At 53.0% G+C, this 20,183-nt stretch overlaps 1 protein-coding gene across 8 annotated transcripts in view; it reads left to right on the top strand.

The window, feature by feature from the left end:
* Window positions 1–20,183, top strand: part of ITPK1 (inositol-tetrakisphosphate 1-kinase) — a 184,082-nt gene that overhangs the window by 106,028 nt on the left and 57,871 nt on the right. For all 8 annotated transcript variants that reach the window (XR_002785354.2, XM_064292894.1, XM_003408838.4 and 5 more), the window contains one exon: window positions 5,207–5,332. Coding sequence is in view for 4 of the 8 variants with exons in the window: in XM_003408838.4 (XP_003408886.1) it covers window positions 5,207–5,332 (126 nt within the window). In the remaining 4 variants the exon portion in view is untranslated. The remainder of the gene's footprint in view (window positions 1–5,206; window positions 5,333–20,183) is intronic.

Below are 20,183 nucleotides of genomic sequence, written 5' to 3'. Positions count from 1 at the left end.
GCAGGAAACCTGGGTTTGATTCCTGGCCAGTTCACCTCTTGAGCAATCACCTATCTGTCAGTGGGGCCTTGTGTGTTTTGCTATGATGCTAAGTAGGTTCCAGCGGAGCTTCCAGTCTAAGACTGGCCAGGAAGAAAGGCTTGGTGATCTACTTCTGAAAATCAACTTTGGAAACACTAGGAGTCACAGCAGTCCAATATGCAGTGGGTCATGGGGATGGCGCAGGACTGGGCAGCATTTTGTTTTGTTGTGCATGTCGGCGCCAACTTCAACGGCAGCTAACAACAACATCGGTCATGTTAGGGCAGCACAGGTGGAAGTCTGGGGAAGAAGGGATAACTGGAGGGATAACCTGGTGAGTCCTGGGGGGAGCTGGAAGCCTCTGCTTTTGATCTCATCTTGGCCCACCTTCGTCTCCTGGCCTGTTTCTCCTCCTCCTCTCCCCACTTCCTAAACGTGTTCTCCTGCTTTCAGGCTGTATTAGACAGGCCAAAATCTTAGTGGCTTAACACAATAACAGTTGATGAGTTGTTTATATCTCACAAGGTCTTCCATAGGAACCTCTGCTTCCAGCCTGCAGGCGAAGCCTGGGAGAGATCTATGGGGAGGTTTTTTATAGGTCAGGTCAATGAACATGCAACGCGAACACTGATTGGCCAGAACTCAGTCACATGACCACCCCAACTGCAAAAGAGGCTGGGAAATGTAGTTCAGGCTGTGCCCTGCTCCAGAGGACAAAGGAAGCAGTTTGTTAGATGTTGGGGTCATGGGCCACCCTTTCCAACATCAGAGATCGTTGCCTGAGGTATTTGGAATTCACCAATACAAGGAGATTGTTTGATGCAGATGGCTTCTATATCTGTCTGGCTGTCGCCTCTACCTGGATCACACCTTCCTTTCCCACCCATCTCTGGAGGGGTCTGTATTAGTGTCTTAGGGTTGCTGTAACAAAATACCACAAACTGGGTGGCTTATAAGAACAGAAATGCATTGCTGCCTCATAGTTCTAGAGGCTGGGAATCTAAATGGGCATCTTAGCCAGGCCATGCTCCCTCTGAAGCCTCTAGGGAAGATCCTTTCACATCTCTCCCAGCATCTCCTAGCCCCAGTGTTTCTTGTCTCATAGCTGCAGCATCACTTGGCATCCTTCTTCTGTCCCAGTGACTCTTCTCCTCTTTTATAAGGACATTCAGTCTCATAGAATTAGGACCCACCCTTCTCCAGCATGACCTCATGGTAACTGTTATCTTCAAAGTCTCTACCTCCAAACGATGCCACACTCACAGGTACAGGGATTAGGACTTCACCTTATTATCTTTTGGGGGACACAGTTCAATCCAGAACAAGGTCCAAGTCTTCCTCCTCCATCCTTCACCACTCGGCCTGGACACCCCCTCCCCCAGGACTCCATTTCTAACCCTCTTTTCAGGAAAGTCACGCACTTCCTCAAACTCCCCTACCCAGTGGTCTGCATCGTTCACGTTTACTTTAAACCCTCCAGTTGCATTTAGTAGACACTTACTAAGCACCTACCTCGGCTTCTAGATCCTGGGGATGCTAGGCCTCTGCCTTCTTCTTTGGGACTTTCACAGTCCTGTTGAAGAGACAGAGAATTCTGGAATAGCTTTTTAATGAAAAGTTATAGCACAGTCCTGGAGGGTGTGCAGAGGGTTCGGGGATCTACGTGAGGCGAGGGGCCGCTGCCACATCCTGCTTGCATGAGCTGAGAAGCCTGAGGAGAGAGTGAGCTTGTGAGCCAGGACTTGGAAAGTGAGTAAGAGGCTGCTCTGGACGAGGGGCCTTGGGAGTGGGGAGACTTTGCAGGGTTAGGCAGAGAAGCGTTGTCTCACATAATAGGACCTGGAGACACACGTGGGGGTTAGTCACCCAGGTCTGCTTCCAGAGTGAGCCCAGAAGATCAAAAAGCTGACAGGAAGTTCTGAGAGAACGGGGCAGGCGCTTATCTACCCACTGCTTTGTCCCCAGCTGTGCCTGTTACACAGTAAGTGCCCAGGAAATACCTGTTCAATTAAGCGGCAAATTGTCCTGGTAAACACCCACCGCACACCACATCTGTAAATGGAATGTTCTGGTCTACACCACAGCCCTTTGAGGCATCTAGTCCAGTCCAGTCACTGTTGAGTCAATTCCAACAGTTAATCATGTCCTCATGTTACAAATGGGGAAACTGAGGCACAAGACAGTTTTAGGGCAATCTTGGCAGTGCCTGGCCACTTACTTGAGGAGAAGTAGGTGCCGAAAGAGGCTTTCGAGCCGCCAACAGCTCCACTTAGGCTGCAGGAGGCCGGGAGAGCCGGCCATGCCGGAGACCAGACTAGGCCGATGTATGTCCCAAGTTGCTATTCTCGTGAAAGGGTTTTACTGGCATAAAAATGCTTGGAAAATATACAAAGGAAGGTGGCCAGCTTCCAGAGCTCAACTGTTTACCTTCAGCAGAGCAAGTGGGAACACAGAGAGCTTATTTTCCAAACAGCATTGGTTGTCAGGTCCGCAGGCCGGTGGAAGGTGAGGACAGAACCCTGGGTCTCTTCTGCCCACCCCCCCCCCCGCCCCTCGAGCCTAGGGATCCCACGCAGGCTGATGTGTGTCCCTCTCCCCATGCTGCTTGGGAGAGCTGGAAGCTTCTCTGTGGAGATGGGGGCACATTCTGACAGACCTGGGGCACGTTGCCCAGCACCACTGCGTGACCTCATTCCCTCTCGTCTGTGGCAGTCTTGGGCTGATATTGGCTTCTTGTTTATGGTCCCCATGGAGCCACAGGTTACAGGAAAAATGGGTTGTGTCCATGGCACCGTTTGAGGGTCGGCTGTTCCTTGCCCAAGTTACTACTTTCTACCAGCTTCTCTACCTTCTTTCAGATTCTGTTTTCCGGAAAGGGGGTTGGGTGGGATTGTAACGTGGAATCCCCAGTAGAACAGAAAGACCCCTACAGTATTCTGGTTTTATGGAAGGGGAAACTGAGGCCCAAGGGGATGGCAGCTTGGCAGAGGGGGAACCCTAGGTGCTGGGCAGCCTTGGTCCAGGCCCAGCTGGGCTGCTCTGACAGTTTGGCCTTACCCTGGCTGTGTGTCCTTCCTGGGGTCCTGGTGTCCTGGTCCATGAAGGTGGGAAAGTCACTAGCTCTGGGCTGGCTGCGAGGACAAGCTGGTGTTGGCGCTGGAAAGGCACTCGGCCATGCCCCTTCCTCCTCCTCGTCTGTGAGCCCCTCCACGTTCCTAACCCAGGAGAGACCATCAGTGTCCAACTAGCCCCGCTTTTGGTTCTGTTTTGTTTTGTACACAGGCCCGTTACCACAGGGCATGAGGAGTGATCTTTAGTATTTTTTTTTTATTAGATTTTTTAAAAATTGTGCTTTAGGTGAAAGTTTACAGAGCAGATTAGTTTCTAATTAAACAATTAATACACAAATTGTTTTGTGACATTGGTTGCCAACCCCGCGATGTGTCAACACTCTCCCCTTCTCCACACCAGGTTTCCTCAGTGTGTTCTTACCGTGAAGTCTAAGGTTGCTAAGAGTTGGAATCGACTCGATGGCAATGGGTATTTTTTGTTTCGTTTAGGGGATTTTTATTAAATAGAGGGAATCCCTTTACATCTTTCTTGGCAGGTGAAGAGAAACAGGAGTTGAGGGTACCGGCATCCTCGCAGGAGAGAGCTAGCAGATCCCAAAGGTGTAAGTGGAAGGGAGTTTAATCAGGGACAATTACAAGTGTGGCCAGGGCCAAGAGAAATAACAGGACGTAGAAGGACCCCTGGCACTAGCAAGATGGCGAACTGTCACCCCCCAGGCCTGAGAGGACAAGGGGACAGAGGAGTGCTGCTGGTAGTCCTGGGTTGAGGGTCTGCCCCACTGGACAGGGGCTGTGGCTGCTGCCAGGAATGTGGCAGTGGGCAGGGCCATGAGGATGGTGGGAAGAAATAACCTGGCCTCTCTCCCCTGTCTTCTGCCCATGCCTCTGATCAGCCAGACTCAGCCAGAAGCCAGGGAACAAGGGTCCAGATGGACAAGGCTCTAGGGGATGACCTCCGGGCATAAAATAGGCTCCCAAAGAATGGAGGGACATCTTAGGCAGGCTTTTAAAGTCTCTGTTCTCCACTTTTCCTCAGTTGTAAATGTGTTTCTCATGGCGTGGTTAGGAAATGAAATAAATGTGGGTGAGCTTTTAGCATGGTGCCTGCTTAGAGTGGGTACGTGGAGCTGTCATCGTGATTTCTTTACTAATGACTTTGAAAAAAGGCAGCCAGGAATCCTGGTGGGAGCCCCAATTAGGGGTGGGGTGGGGCTCACAGTCTGCCTTGGCCTCTGCTGAGGCCACCCGGGGGGTCAGCCTGGTACCAGGCTGGCGCCACTGCCTCCAGGGACTGGCTCTGCAGGTGGCGGCTGCGTACTAGGGCAGACATCTGGTGGGTTGGGAAGCTGGGTGTTCGGCTGCTCTGGCTGCTGGCAGGTGCTCCTGTCTTGGGGCCTGGTGATGCCGGTTGTCTGTCAGCCGATGGCTCCTGGCTCCCCTGGGGCCTGATCTTCCTAGCCCCATGCTCTTGAAAAAAATAAACACATCCATCCCCCCCGCCCCCCGCCCATGGAGCAGGTTGAGCAGAGTTTACAGGCAGCCTGCCTCCTTCACGGTCAGGATAAGCCCAGACTGCAGTGTGAAGTGCAAGCTGCTGGTTTCTCCCTTCATTAGCTCCAAGATCTGAGAAGCTCACAGCTTGTCTCAGACTTTATGTGATTTTGTGGAATGAGTATCAACTTTGGAATTGGACAGGTCTCAGTTCAGTCAGACTGTGTGATTTTAGTGTGTTGCTTCTCTCTGAGCCCTAGCTTCCTTTCCTGAAAGATCTAGGTTGTCGGGCAGATGGGCCGTATTCAAGGAATTCTTTCTCTTTAACGTGCTTTCACAGGTGACACTCATGTTACCTGTAGACGCTTTGTCTCCTTAATTCCATTTGTGTGTCTTCTGAATCCTGGGGAGCATGGGGCTTGGGAAGCAGAATTACGAACTCGGGGCTGCCCTCAAGGACTTAGGAGACGCTCAGTGGGGCCTTAGAGAATCCTGTGGGTGGAGTCTGCGTTCCCATGTGTTCCTAGAGGGCTATGGATGGGTGTGTGGGAGGATGTGGGGATAGGAGAGGGTAGTGGGCCCCAGTGCTGAACTGTCCTTTCTCTCCGTGTCCCCTCTCACAGCTGAACCTCAACCGGCCAATCGAGGAGCAGGGCCCCCTGGACGTCATCATTCACAAGCTGACCGATGTCATCCTCGAAGCCGACCAGAATGACAGCCAGTCCCTGGAGCTGGTGCATCGGTTCCAGGTGAGCTAGGACTGTATGCCCACACCCAGCTGTGGGGGTTTACGCGACGGAGAGGGAAGGCTCAGGGGTGGCTCTGACTCCGACTAGACAGGAGCTGGTGGGCAGGTGCTTTCCTCAGGGCCTCCTCACCTTGGGTGTGAAATGGGGGTTGAACTAGGGCATGGTTGGTGCCGCCACCCCACCTGGCAGACATTGTTTACTGAGTGCAGCTGTGGCGTCTGGATCCTCAGCATAGACACACATGGTCATGACCAGCAGCTGAGTTAGCACTGGGGAGAAGGGGGCTCGAGGGCCTTTGAGATAGAGTAGCCACTTGCCCTGACCCTGCAGCGTGGTCTCAGTGCAGGCCATTGCTGGACCCTGTGTGCACGCCTCTGAGTGTGGCTTCAGGTGTCTCAGGATGCTGATACCAGCCATGTCCCCTCAGCTGTCCACTCCTTCCAGCCCTATCTCCCACCAGCCCCCAGTCCTGACCCCCCTGGGCGTTTGTCCTTGAGTGGCTGCTTCTTTGGCTGCCACTGCCTGCCCTGTGTCTTCCCTGCTGTGGACAAGAACGGGATTCAGTCCCCTGGGAAGCAACCCTAGGGTCATGAAAAACAAAGCCATATTATCAATGAAAATGTGGCTGACACCATGTGGAGCATCCTGAAGGCCTTCCTGGGGGAGGGGGTGCTTGAGCCAGCACTTTCCAGAGTGCAGTAATTAGAGGGTTGACGTCCTGTTTTCCTCTATCAGGACAAAGGGGACGTGGGCTCACCTCCTCAGCGCACAGTAGCCGTCCTGCTGACTGTGCTCGGCCTCCCTAGGGTCCCTGTGGCTCTTACTCAGCTCACCGCCCCCCACCCCCCCACACACATTTCCGCTTCCCCAGAGGCAGTTGCAGCCTGCTTATGGCTATCCTTGCCCCTGGGAGCTGTCCCCATAGCATGCACTCCAGGGCCTCTGCCTTGCCTGTGGCTTGAAGTCCTTGACGCTTGCTGGGCTGTTTTTACAGGGCTGGAAGCCATGGGGAAGGTGTATTGAGGCTCATCCCTGACCCCATGGAGCATCAGTGTTCTCATCTGTAAAGTGGTGCTAATAATAGGAAAGCCTCATACAGCTGTTAGAGGGAGAAAGTGACACAGTCATGTAGCGTCTTAACCTAGTGTGTGTGTGCCCCCAGCAGATGCCCGGGACATGGTAGATGTAATATTTATTGAGTTCCTACTGTATGCCAGAGCAGCCAAGTACACACACACGCAGCCCAGGGCAGGAAAGTGCTGAGCAGTGGAGGAGAAATGGGTCCCCAGTGTCCATGTTCTTGGCCTTAAAGCATCTCAGCAAGAGAGAGAAAAGAGAGAGCGCACGTGAGCTTGCCAGGTGAGGCGTGGGACGTGCGGCTGCAGGATTCCAGCCCTGATGTACTTCTGGGTGGGTCCCTGGAATCTGTCCCAGCCCAGGGCACACACAAACGTGGCCCTCCACCGGGGCGGGTGGGGGATGGCCAAGGTGACCTCAGCATAACCTTACAGCCTCCAAGTTTGGGGTAAGTTTTCACTGCAGCCAGTGCCTCAAGCTAAAGCCGGATGTCTGATAAGGCCAGGACGTTTCCTTCCTTGTGAAGAGAACAATCCTTTAGGGAAAAGGGTGACAGACCGTGCTTTCTAGAGGCCCCAGGAAAAGAGCAGTCAAACGAAGGAGACTTGGAGAAGGACCAAGGCATGGGGGTTGGGGTGGGGAAGAGATGGGGGTGGTGGGGCAGGGCAGAGACCTCTCAGCTCAGTGCAGGCCTCCCTCCTGCCCCCAGGCCTGGTGCTGCAGACCTGGTCCTCTCGCTTGTGCATAAAATAATGGGTATTCGCATCCAGGTCTTTGGCAGGCAGACAAGAAGGAGGCTGACCGGCCTCCATCTCGGGCCAGTCCTGCTGTTTTAAACATCCTATTTTAATATTTGCTCTTGAGAGATTCACAAAGTGGCATGGGCCTGGGTTGCGGGGGGGACGGGGCCACACAGCCAGAAACTAGCCAGGCAGAAGACAGAGCTCTCAGGGCTTGGGTTTGCAAAGCTGTCATCCCTTGGGTTTGCTGTGTGGCAGTAAAGCAGGACAGAGGTGGTTTGCTGCAGAAGGGGCTCCATTTGAAGGACCTTCTCCAAAAGCAATACTCGGGCCCCTGGGGAGGTGGTTTGGTGTCATGCTGGTTGAGAAAAATGAGTATCTGAGATATTCCTGACAGCTCTAGAACATTCCGCCCGTGGGATTCTCTCCCCAGCATTCTTCCAATAACCTCCAGGCTCCAGGGATGGAAAGGAATTCTCAGAGCTGAGAGCTTGTGCCTTTCTCGGCTGTCCTTGTGGACGGGTTGGAGGGTGTAGTCCCCTGCTTACTGTAGATCGTTAAAGCTGGTTGTCATAGAAACTACCTCCCCCCCTTAAGGTTTTTTTTTGATTGGCCTCAAAATGCCTTGGCTTGGAGAATCCTTGAGATGATTCAGTTGTTTTTCTGCTCCAAGGTTCATGTGGAGCCAGCAGCCTGGTGCCTTTGCGGCTGTGCCCGAGACTTGCTTATCAGTGAACAGACCGGACAAAGGTCCTGGGACCTTGCCACGCGGTGAGCCGTGCTGGCGCAGGCAGGGGCTGCACGTGAGGGGATCCCTGCCCCAGTGCTCAGCGGCCCCAGGAACCATCTGGCCTCTCAAATAGTTTCCTCGGGAGCAGCACGCCCTTCTCGCTGTGACATCGGTGTGGCCCTGCCCCTTTGCTGCCCATTCAGCCCCAGGATTGCCCGAAAGGGCTGCCGTGGTTGCTTCCAGCAGGCCCACGGAACAGTCAAGTGGATTGTCCTGGGGTTTTCCCCTAACTGGGCTTAGAAGAAGGAGCTTTGAGCCTGAATGAATGCCCCTTTACCCCGCCTTAATTAGCTAGAAGGGCAATAATTGTCCCCCAAATGGCCCTTGCCCCCCCGAGCTGAACACATCCCACAGGGAGCATCTTCTCCACAGCAGCACTGAGCTCTGTCCAGGTGCTGGGGTTCCAGGTGAAACCTCTCAGCCAAGGAGAGAAGGCCCACAGGCAGACCAGGAATTGCCCCTGGAGGGATGAGATTGGACCACAGCGCGACCTGGCTGGGACTAGTCCCTGGAGAAGGACATCATGCTTGGTAGAGGGTCAGCGAAAATGAGGAAAACCCTCAGCAAGATGGATTGACACAGTGCCTGCAACAATAAGCACAAGCATAACAACGATCGTGAGGGTGGTGCAGGACCAGGCAGTGTTTCCTTCTGTTGTGCATACGGTCGCTATGAGTCAGAACCAACTCGATGGCACCTGATAGATGGTCTCTTCACTTGGGGGTTGGCTTCAAGCACAGCTGGTATCCTTGGTGCTCGCAGAGAAGAAGTGTGCCTGACATGTGTGCTAAGTAGAAGGATATGGTGGGCACTGGCCCCCTGCAGGGCGAGCCTGTGTAGGGCCACAGCAGGTCAGTGGAGGGGGAAGGCCTGGGGGTTCATCAGATAGATAGCACTGCCTAATGGGTATGGGGGGGCTGCCTTGGGGTGTTGGAACATCAGTACCAGATTTCAGGGGCTCTCCATGCCCAGCTGTGGAGCTTGGACTTGATTTTGCAGATGTGGGGAGTGATAGGAGATATAACTGAGTTGAGAGAGGCCCAGCTTAGAAGGGTTGGTTGCCAGTGCCAGATGACTCTGTACAGGGTGTGGACTCTGTTCGGTCATGGGCACAGAGGGGCCAGGTGTTCCTGAGATGATATCGGATGCTTAGCAGGACCCTCACCCCCAGGTGCCCTGTGGTCCTGAGTTTCCTCTCGCTCAGCCACTGTGACAGGTGGCCTCTGCACAGCATGGGCCTTTCCCAGCATGCACAGGCCCATCCAGGGCAGGCCACCACCCACCTGTGGGTCCCTGCCAGCTGACTGTGGCTGGAGCGGGAGGGGAGCTTGCTCTTGGCCCTCACAGATACAGGAAGAACACACATGCCATCCCTCGCCCCTTTATAATTTATGTGGAAATGTCTAGAGCCCACAGATTTGCCTTTTGCTTCCCCTGGGCTCTTGGAGCCTCTGCAGCAGAGTGGTTCAGAACACTAATATTGCAGCCACATTGCCTGGCTCCACGTTGAAGCTCCTACCACTGTCTGCTGGTTGACCTTGGGCAAGTCTCCCAGCCTCCCTGTGCCTCAGTTCCCTTGCCTGTGAAATGGGGCGGTAATCGTCTCTAGGACCTCCTGGGCGGTGCAACCAGTTAAGTGCGCAGCCGCTAACTGAAGGGTTGGAAATTCAAATCCACCCAGAGGCACCCCGAAAGAAAGGCCTGACGATCTCTGTCTCAAAGATCAGCCACTGAAAATGCTGTGGAGCACACATGGGATCGTCATGAGCAGAGTCGACTGGACGGTAGCTGGTTTTTTAATCGCTCTTACGATTAAAAGTGAAGGGCTCCGTGTGCTGACGTGTGGAGCCCTCAGATCTTTGTCTGCACTTGGTACCAGCTGTGGTGACCCTGGGGGAGAGAGGAGGTCAGCTGCTGGGGCCTGGCTGGGAAGAGGAGCAGGCACGTTCAGGGACAGGACTCGAGATGGAGTGTGACTGGCCTCTTGCTGGCTGCGATGGCAGGCACCAGTTTCCTCCTGAGGATGCTGGGTGAGATGGCTTCAAGGCCCTCCCTGCTTTAACTGACCAGGCCAGGCTGGGCCACGCTGCAGTAACAGTCAGCTCCCAGACCTCAGTGGCCTTACCCAGCCCACAGGAGCCGGTGCCGCGTGCCCACGGAGGGCTGGCTGCTGCTCTGCTGTGTGTCTGGGTCCCTCGATGATGGAGCAACGCTGACAGGGCATCGTGCAGAGGGAGGGCAGCAAAGCGCATGTGGCTCTTAGTTTCTGCCCCAAAGTGACACATGTCACGGACTCTATAAATTTCACTGGCCACCACTGACTACAAGGGGCCAGGGAAGTGAGATCACCCTCCAGCGAAGGGCACCAGATATGGATGAACAAAATCCAGCAGCCCTTCAGCTCCCTTCTCTTCTTAAAAAAAAGATGATAAGTAAGCTCCCTCATTCACCGCCTGTCTGTCAGTTTGTGGTGCTGTGGTGCTTGTGTGTTAGCTGCGATGCCGGAAGCTGTAGGGGTGGAGAGAAAGTAGGTGAAACAAAAGTTACCGTTCTCCGCTTTCTAATCTGATGAGGAGGGCAGCATCTAAGCCTGTTAAAAGTCAAATCACCAGAAAATCTAAGCGAGCTTCTGTGTGTTTAGGGGGCACAGAATGGGAGGTGCCTCGGGGGGCGGGTGGGCAGGAAGCCCTCCGAGCACACACGTCTCATGTGCCCCGCTCTGCATTGGACACTTCACCTGTCTCATGCCATTTTGTCTCCATGCCAGCCCTTTTAAAAAATGGAATAACTTCCCCCATTTTCAGGTGGGAAAACTGAGGCCCAAGGAAGCTAAGTAACGTTCCCAGGGTCGTACAGATAGGAAGTGGCTGAGCCAGGACTGTAACTCATGCGTCTTGCAGATGTGCCTCAGTGGGGCTTTGGCCGGCAGCCGATGGGACTCGGGGTGCATGGGGTCACCATCCTGGGATTGCCTCCGAGCAGCGGATGCCACCAGTAATGAAACCTGGGCCTGCAGACACCACGGGAGGCAGAGCTGGCATATCCGGGCAGCCCTGGCCCGAGGAGCGGGGCGACTGTGAGGTCAGCCTCGTGATCGCTGCTGCCCTGGGTCACGAGGCCACTCCTCTTGTGGCGGGGACAGCTGTACAGTCTGACCATTGTTGGCCGAGCCTGGCGGGCAGCACCCATGAATCGCCCTTTCTGCTCCAGGAAAGTTGGTGACATTTAGTGCCATTAGCTGTTTAAGGATCTTTCCCGTGTGGAGAGGACACCCGGGACCCCAGGCAGACCCCACGACTTTATGACCCTATTACCAACCAGGAACAGAGCTGGACTGTGTGGAGCCCCAGTGGCTCAGTGGGGGGAGAGGGTCAGGCTGGTGGCCTGGCACTCTGGGGCCCTCTCCTTGTGTGTGGACAGTCGTTGCTTTGTAGTACAGAGTTTGCGGTGTTTTGAGCTTTAGAAATATTAACGGCTCTTAATCATACACTTCTGCAAAATTATAGAAAGCACTTTTTATCCACGTTATTTCAGGGTTTCTCACCCTTCGCACTGTGGACGTTTTGAGCCAGGTAGTTCTTTGTGATGGGGGGCTGTCTCTTGCATTGTCGGATGTTTAGCAGCTTTCTTGGCCCCTACTCACTAGTTGCCATAACATTCCCTTTCTCCTGAGTTGTGACAACCAAAAATGTCTCCAGTCATTGCCAGATGTCCCCTGCTGAGAACCATTCCATTTCCTATGAGATCTAGTCAGCAGTGTAGAGAGCTTAGGTGGGTGGACACGGAAGCCTCAGGCCAGTATCTTTGGGTTTTAGAGGTTGGCATCTCTTCCCCACACCAGTCTACAATCTCATGGGTTCCTTCACTTCAGTAACACCCGGAAGGACCCTCCTTTCATTTCTTCTCCTGGTTTGTTTGGGGGGCATGATTTTATGACATGCTTCTGCTCTGCCCATGTGGGCTGCATGCCCACGATAAAACCCAGTGTGGTTTCCTTTGACTTCATGTAAAAAATCATAAAGCCACCTCACCTGGCAAGAGTAGAGCTAGTTAGGTGGACCATGTGCTGGGCCTCTGTTGACCTAGGTCCTCGGATGGACAGAATGAGGCATGAGGACATGTTCTGGGAACCGGGACTCTGGCTGAGGGCTGGTGTCAGGGTGGGGTGGGAGGTGGCAGGGCTGAGTTGGACATGGCGCCTTAGGCCTAGATCCAGGGGACAGGAAACTGCTGGGAATTTTGTACAGGGGAGGGGCAGCTCTGTAGGCTCACATGAACAGGTGTGTGAAGAAGGCAAGAAATAGTTAAGATGGGTCCTGGGAAGGAGCAAGGGGGCCCCTAGAAGGGGTGGGACCGGATTCTTGTGACCTTGGGCCAGGTGGCCCGTTCTCAGCCTCACCCTTCTCAGCTGTAGCTGAGGTGGTTGGGCCAGGTGACCCCTATGACTGCCTTCCACCCCCCAACCCTGACTGTGCTTCCGTGAGTGGGGATCCTGCCTGTCCTGGCTTCATCTCAGCCTGCTGAGGAGCCACCTTCTCCTGACAAGGACACAGCCCTCCTGTCCCTTTCCTAGCCCCGGGCTATTTGGTCTCTGGGCCTCTCCCTGGTCACCCAAGTCCAGACAGGTGCTGTGTGTTGGGACAGAGGGCAGCCCCCAGGCTGTCTGTCAGATGAAGAGCCTCGGCGGGGGCCCTGCATCCTCCTCTGATGGGAGATGGAGGATGCTTACAAGTTTAGTCCTGAGACCTGAGGGCAGGAAGCCAGGTACTGTGTTCAGTGGGAAAAAGGGTGAGAAGGCATTTGCTATCTGAAGATCGTAAAGCAGTCAACGTCTCAGCCCTCTGCCACAGCTTTCAGAGTTGCGTTTTAACTGGAGTGGCGTTTTCTCACAGACGGTGCTGCCAACTCTGTGAACAACAGGGTTTCTCCCCCACAGAACCCCGGTTTCTCCCACCATGGCTCACATTGCCCAACGGGTGGCCCCAGTGAGGTGTGGCACTGCAACACCTCCGGCCACCGAGGGAGTGGAAAGCAGACCTGTGCTCAGCGACCCAGGTGGACAGTTGTAGTGGCATCCGCTTTTGGGTGGGGGTGCCTGTGGCCAAAAGACCTTGGGGAGACGTGCCAGGGAGGGGTGTGTACCATATACATGGACCCTGTGGTCTATCTGGGTGCTCAGGCAGCCCTCTCAGCACCTCCCCCTTCATCTGGAAAGGGGATTCTCTCTGTCCCCGCCAGAGGCAGAGGTCAGGTGCAGTGCAGTCTGGAGGCTGAGCCTGGGTGCTACGACCTCACCTGGTCCATTCTGAGCCCCTCACTCGTGACCGTTCTGTTCCACCATGGAAGGGTTGGGGCTTGTTGTCGGATTCCTCTCCCAGACGTTCTCTGCCCTTCCTGAACGTTCCAGAGCTCTCCCTTAGCGTTTTACCCATCTGCACAGTGACTCTGATTCTGGTTGATTCCATAGATGTCATCTTGGCTTGGTTCTTATCCATCTTGATTAATTCATTTCTGTAGCAGTTGATACCTGCGTAGGGTGTGGCCCAAGAACCCAGTCCTCCTCTTGGGTGAGCAGACATTGGGACCAGTGGCCTTAGAGCCTTTCCAGAGGGTTCAGTGTACATGAATACGGGCAGCCTTCCCTCCCCAGTGCAGACTATTATTCTATCCCAGGTTTTTTGGGAAGGATTTTGTATCGGTGCGTGCAGGCTACGTGTTTTTTTTTTTTTTTTAATGGCGGCATGATATTCTGTTCAAAGCCTCTGGGTGGTGCTAATGGATAACCTGCTTGGCTGCTAACTGAAAGGTTGGAGGTTCAAATCCACCCAAGGCACTTTGGAAGAAAGATCTGGCCATCTACTTTTGAAAAAAATCACCCACTGACAACCCTGTGGGCAGAGTTGACTCTGACACACATGGGGTCGCCCCGAGTCAGCGCTGACTTGACAGCAGCTGGTTTAGTATTCTGTTAAATGGCCTGGTCTCCTTTACTTAACTGTCCTCTGCTAACAGACGTTTCGGACATTTCCAGCCGTGCTTTGGAAACATGCCTCGGTAAACACCCTTGTACGTATGTCTCTGTATGCGCGGGTAGGGAATTCTGTAGACTAGACATGCTGAGTTAGTATGTGTTTAATTTTGGCTATTGCCAAATTTCCCTCCGTTAAAGTTGTACCGGCTCCGCTCCCACCCAGCAAGTCCTGGTCCGTTTCCCCTGCAGTTTATTTTGGCACAGAGGCACCGTGTGCCGGAGGGGGCCAGCATCTTGGCACTGTCCTTCTCCTGCCTCTTGATTTTGCTGCTAGGGCACTCGTGGCTTTGGGCAGGGCAGCGTCGGCTCACACGACCTGTCTGTGGGAGGTCTGGAACTGAGCCCAGGCCACCTCATTCCAGACCAATGGTTGTGGGCTCACATCTCGCCTTTCATCCTTGACGCTTCCTGTGCTATAAGGGCCTGACCATCCCTGTCTGAGTCACAGATTTGAATAACAGGCCTGAAGAATGAATTGGTCTGGGGTGAATTAGTGCCAGTACCAGTTACCATTGCGTTGACTTCAACCCATGACGACCCCATGTGTGTCCGTTGACTTCAACCCATGACAACCCTATGTGTGTCCGTTGACTTCAGCCCATGATGACCCCGTCTGTGTCCGTTGACTTCAACCCATGACGACCCCATGTGTGTCCGTTGACTTCAGCCCATGACGACCCCATGTGTGTCCGTTGACTTCAACCCATGACGACCCCATGTGTGTCCGTTGACTTCAACCCATGACGACCCCATGTGTGTCCGTTGACTTCAACCCATGACGACCCCATGTGTGTCCTTTGACTTCAACCCATGACGACCCCATGTGTGTCCGCTGACTTCAACCCATGACGACCCCATCTGTGTCTGTTGACTTCAGCCCATGACGACCCCACGTGTGCCCGAGAAGAGCTGTGCTGCATAGGGCTTTCAGTGGCTGATTTTTCAGATGCAAATCACCAGGTCTTTCTTCTGAGGCACCCCTGGGTAGACTTGAGCCTTGAGCCTTTCAGTTAGCAGCCAAGCAGCCTGACCGTTCGTACCACCCAGGGACTCCAGGGACAAATTACCTCTTGATTTGTTTTTCGCCAGCTCTACGAAATCATGGAGATTTGATTTTGCAGGTTGTATCAAAGGCCCAGGAGGTACATGAGTCCTTCCTGAAGATTAGAGTCCAGTACACGCTGCCAAGGCCTCGTCCATTCTGAGCTCGGTCCCTTGGCCTTGCAGGCTTCTGGACAGCTCTCCCAAACTTAAAGTTGGCCCCATCACTCCCTGGCTGGGGACCCTATTGTTCTAGGATCAAGTCCAAGCTCCTTAGCTGTTCTTTTCCTGATGTCTCTCCTGCCTCTGTCTTAATGTCCCCTTCCCCACTGAGGCAGTCCTGGCGGGTCCCGGGGCACTCGGCTCCCTGCCCCATGCCTTTGCTGTCGCTGTCCCTCCCCCTCTGCTTGGAATGTCGTTTCTCTTCCTGCGGACTCCCGTGGCCCCTGGTGACTCAGCGTCACTGGCCTGGGGAAACCCTCCCTTCCCACCCCTCCCACGCTGGGTTTTTCCCCCCACCCCCGGCTGGTGTGTCCTCATATGTCATCACTCCCTGCTGTGCCGTCAGTTGTCCTCACACCTCTCCCAGGGCTCCGTACCACACCTGCTGCTTAGGAGCCCCCAGTGCGGGGAGGCGGGGGGAGCGGCACAGAATGGGGCTGTTCTGCAGCTGAATGGTTACCCCCCTTCTTGGGGCTATCACTCTCTTGGTCTCTTATTCTCTGGGAGGCCTCGGGCTGAGTGCTCAGACACTGGAGATCTCTCCAGAATACAAACAAGGGCTGGCTAAGACCAAGATGTCTGCTGAGGAAGGCTCAGCTCCCCAGGGAGCCACTTGAGAAGAATTAGAAAAGAGGCCATGAGTGAGAAAACACCCTCTGCATACCAGGGCTGAATCTAGAAAAACCCTTTGCTGTCAAGTTGATTCCAACTCATAGCAAACCTATAGGACAGAGTAGAACTGCCCCATAGGGTTTCCAAGGAGCAGTTGGTGGATTTGAACTACCCACCTTTTGGTTAGCAGCTGAGTTCCTAACTGCTGCACCACCAGGGCTCCAAATCTGGAAAAGTAGAGAAGAAATGTCTACTGACGGCACGGGACAGCAGCACGGCTGTGGTCCAGCTTGGGCTGGTGAATGGGCGTCCATCCGTGCTGTGGAGCTGCGGAGCCAGTGTCAGGCTATGGTGGTGTGCTGCCCTCCTCCCTCCATCTGGCAGGCAGGGGTCTCCGTGGTCTGCAAGAGGTGGGGACCCTGAGCTGTGGGTGCTCCAAGGGCAGCAGGGCTGGGCTCACATATTTGGATGTCCTGGGCCTGGGGTAGCAGGCTTTCAGCTCAGGGGCCTAAGACCTTTTTTTTTGTTTGTTCATTACATCACAGAATTAATCCTAGAACTTAAGAGTCAGAGAGGATGCTATAAATGAGTTGTTGTGACTCCCCCCCTCATTTTGCAGATGGGAAAACTGAGACACAAATAGCTTAAGTGACTTTCACATAAAGTTAAGAGCAGTTCTCGCACTTGCCCCTGCCCCTGCCCCTGCCTGTTGCCTCAAGGTCCCTGTGCTGGGAATAGGCTGGCCAGGTGGGGTTGGGCTGGAACAGGTGGTCTGGCAGTGATTGGAAGGCAAAACCTATTACATAGGTTGTGCACTGCACAACTCCACTGTAGGCTTTGAATGTCACCCTTATGTGGCTGGACTTGGTGCCCCTGACACTGGTATGTACCAGATGCTGCTACAGCCTTCTCTAGGCTCTAGGGAGCCCATTTCCAAGGTTTAGCTGTGTGACACTCCAGGCACAGCCCTTTGCTGGAGACCTGGCTGCCTCTTAGACCCTCACCGTGTGATTCTTGAACAGCTGTAGTCCCTGGGGTTTCACTTAGCTCCATGGCCAGCTCCCCAGCACATTCTGTTCCACCAAGGTGTCCAGGCCTAACCTGGATTGCCTGAACTGTCCATGGTTTTCTCTAAGCTGTAGTGAACAGGTGGGTGTCCTGGGAGGTGCCAGGAAGGCTTTACCTGGGGGCAGTTTGGCCTCCGCTGCTTTCATGGGTGCTTTCATGTCCGTCCACAATGGCTGACTTCCAGCTTTGATGGTCTGTCGAGAGGAAGCACTGCTCAGTATGGCTCACACCTCATTCTGGCCTGGACCTCACCTCTCAGGACAGATGGAGGGCTCACTTCCTGCAGAACCCTCCCATGCCCTGCTTTCTGTGAGTCCTATAGGCACACTCCTTCATCCAGGGGCCCCTGTGGCCCTCCCGTGTGTCCAGCACCTCCTGGACCTGGTGCTGCTCTGGAGCCTACAAATGCTGTCCCTCCATGCCATGCGATCTGCCCGCAGAGCCTCTGTGCACGCTAGGATCCCATCGTGCCTCTTGTTTGCTCCCCCAAGAGGCGTCTCCTACGTGTATGTGAGTTTATCTTGATCGGTGTTGGGGACAGAGGTAGAGGCTCTGCTCCAGCTATGGGTGGCTCCTTGGCGCCACCAGGGAACAGTGGACCAGGGTGAGCCTTGGGGTGGTAGAAAGAGCTTTTGGTGCCGGAGTCTCCACCCTGCACTTCACTGTGTGATCTAGGCTGGCTACCACTCCCTTCTGGGAGAACGCACTTCTCTCTGAAAAGACGGGCTGTACTAAGTGACCCTTAGGTGCTTGCCAGTTCTGACCATCTGTGTCTCTGCCTCCCGGGAGGAAAGCTGCAGACTTCGTGCTGATGCCAGGTGGGGTATGCTGGAGCCTAGGGCCTAGGCTTGGCTGTTGCAACAGCCTGAGCTTGCTTTTCCGTTTTTAATATAAAACCAAAAAACCAAACCTAGTGCCATCGAGTCGATTCCGACTCATAGCGACCCTATAGGACAGAGTAGAACTGCCCCATAGAGCGTCCGAGGAGCACCTGGCAGATTCGAACTGTCGACCCTTTGGTTAGCAGCCGTAGCAGTTAACCACTAAGCCTCCAGGGTTTCCAAAATGTACATTTAAAATTTTTTAATTGCAGCTGAGTAGTCCTAACCCATGGTAGGGTGGAGATGCGTTTTGTTCAGCCAGGCTTTCCCGTGCCTCCTTCTGGTCCCAGAGCCGAGTTCAAATCACATCTGGGCCACATCCCAGCTGAGTGAGTCGGGTGAGGTATCCCTGTGCTCTGAGCCTCAGTTTCTTTGTTTGTCAAATGGGGCTGATAATAGTCTGCACCTGACAGGGTGGATGTAGGGTTTGAGTGTGTCAATTCCTGCAGGGTGGGCAGAACGGTGCCTGGACGTGGTGAGCGTCCTGGGAAAGTTGGCTGCTCTCATCGTCATTGTTATAATCATTAATAGTAATAGCTTGTCCTGGAATCTTGCCAGGACTCCCACCACGGTGTCGAGGCTTTAGGAGCCAGAAGCTTCCTGGCTTTCACCCGCCAGTTGGAGCTGAGGGAGCCAGTTAAAGGGCTAGCCTTCCTTCGTGCCGTCATCAGGTGGAAAGTCTGGGCTTGGGCCTCGCTCTCAGGAGGAGCCAGAGAAGTGAGAACTTGCTGAGTAAACCTAAGGTCGCCTGCTTTCCCAGGGAAGTCCTCGGGAGCAATTTTTAACAGTCATAAGGAGGTGAAGGAGCCCTGATGGTACAGTGGCTAAAGTGCTCAGCTGCTAACTGAAAGGCTGGCATTTGAACCCACCAGCTGCTCCACAGGAGAAAGATGTGGCAGTCTGCTTCCATAGAGATTTGTTACAGCCTCGGAAACCCTATGGCACAGTTCTGCTGTGTCCTACAGAGTTGCTATGAGTGGGAATCAACTCCACAGCAATGGTTTTGGGGTATAAGGAAGTAATTTAAGTTCTTTCATCCAGGAGACCTTCCCCAGAGCTCCTTTGGTGGCTGAGTGTTCACTGCAACATGCACGCTCTGGCCGAGTGATAGTCCACTGTATGGACACTTCACACTTTGTTCCTCCATTCATCGGTTGATGGACGTGTGGGTTGTTTTTCATTTGTTGGACATTATGACTAATGCTCCCGTGAACACTTGGGGACACGTTTTTGTGTAGACCTGTGTTTTTGATTCTCTTAGGTCTGTACACCTAGGAGGGAAATTGCTGTGTCATATGGTAACTCTGGGTTTAACTGAGAAACTGCCAGACTATTTTCCAAACTTGCCACTTTATTTTACATTCCCCCTCACCCCACCGCAATGTATGAGGGTTCCAGTTTCTCCACTTCCTCTTCAACACTTGTTTTTCTGTTTTGCTTTGTTTTGACTTAGAGCCATCCTAGTAGGTGCGAGGTGGTATCTCATTGTGGTTTTGAATTGCATTTCCATCATGACTAATGACTTTGAGCATCCTGTTCATGTGTTTATTGGTCGTTTTCATGTCTTCTTTGGAGAAATGTCTGTTCAAGTGCTTTGCCCATTTTTAATTGGCTTATTTATCTTTTTATTATTGAGTGCTCTAAATATTCTAGATAAAAGTCCCTTACCTGATACATGATTTGCAAAAATTTTCTCCCATTCTGTGGGTTGTCTTTTCACTTTGTTGGTGGTGTCCTTTGAAGCACAAGCGTTTTTTATTTTGATGAAGTCCAGTTTATCTATTATTTTCTTTTGGTTGCTTGTGCTGTTGGTGTCCTATCTAAGAAACCATTGCCTAATCCAAGGTCCTGAAGAGTTATACCTAAGAATTTATAGTTGTAGCTTTTACCTCATGGAATTTTTTTTTTTTAGTTTATTTTTTTGTTATTGTTATTGTTGAGAAAATACACAGCAGAACATACATGAATTAACAATTTCTGCATGTACAATTCAGTGGTACTGATCACGTTCTTCAAGTTGTGCAGCCGCTCTCACCCCCCTTTTCCAAATTGTTTCTCCGCCATTAACATAAACTCACTGCCCCCTAAGCTTCCTTTGGACCTTTCAAGTGGCTCTTGTCAATTTGATCCTGTATAGATAGTTTTAAAAAGAGCACAATGCTCAAGGCAGACATTCTTTACTGGTTAAACTAAACTATTGTTTGGGTTTCAGAAGGCTTCAGGAGATATTTTTCATTTAAGGTTTAAAGATTATCTCAGGGCAATAGTTTCAGTTCATTCAGCCTCCATGGCTCCAGAAAGTCTGGAGTCCATGTCCCTCATGGGCTTTTATATTAAAAGAAATGAGCTTGAAAAGCATGAGCAAGGTAAATGATGGCTTATAACTTTT

This window comes from Loxodonta africana, chromosome 10 (genome assembly GCF_030014295.1).
Source record: "Loxodonta africana isolate mLoxAfr1 chromosome 10, mLoxAfr1.hap2, whole genome shotgun sequence".
NCBI lineage: Eukaryota > Metazoa > Chordata > Mammalia > Proboscidea > Elephantidae > Loxodonta > Loxodonta africana.
The sequence above is the reverse complement of the archived record's forward strand: the minus strand, read 5'-3'. Positions and strand labels throughout refer to the sequence as shown.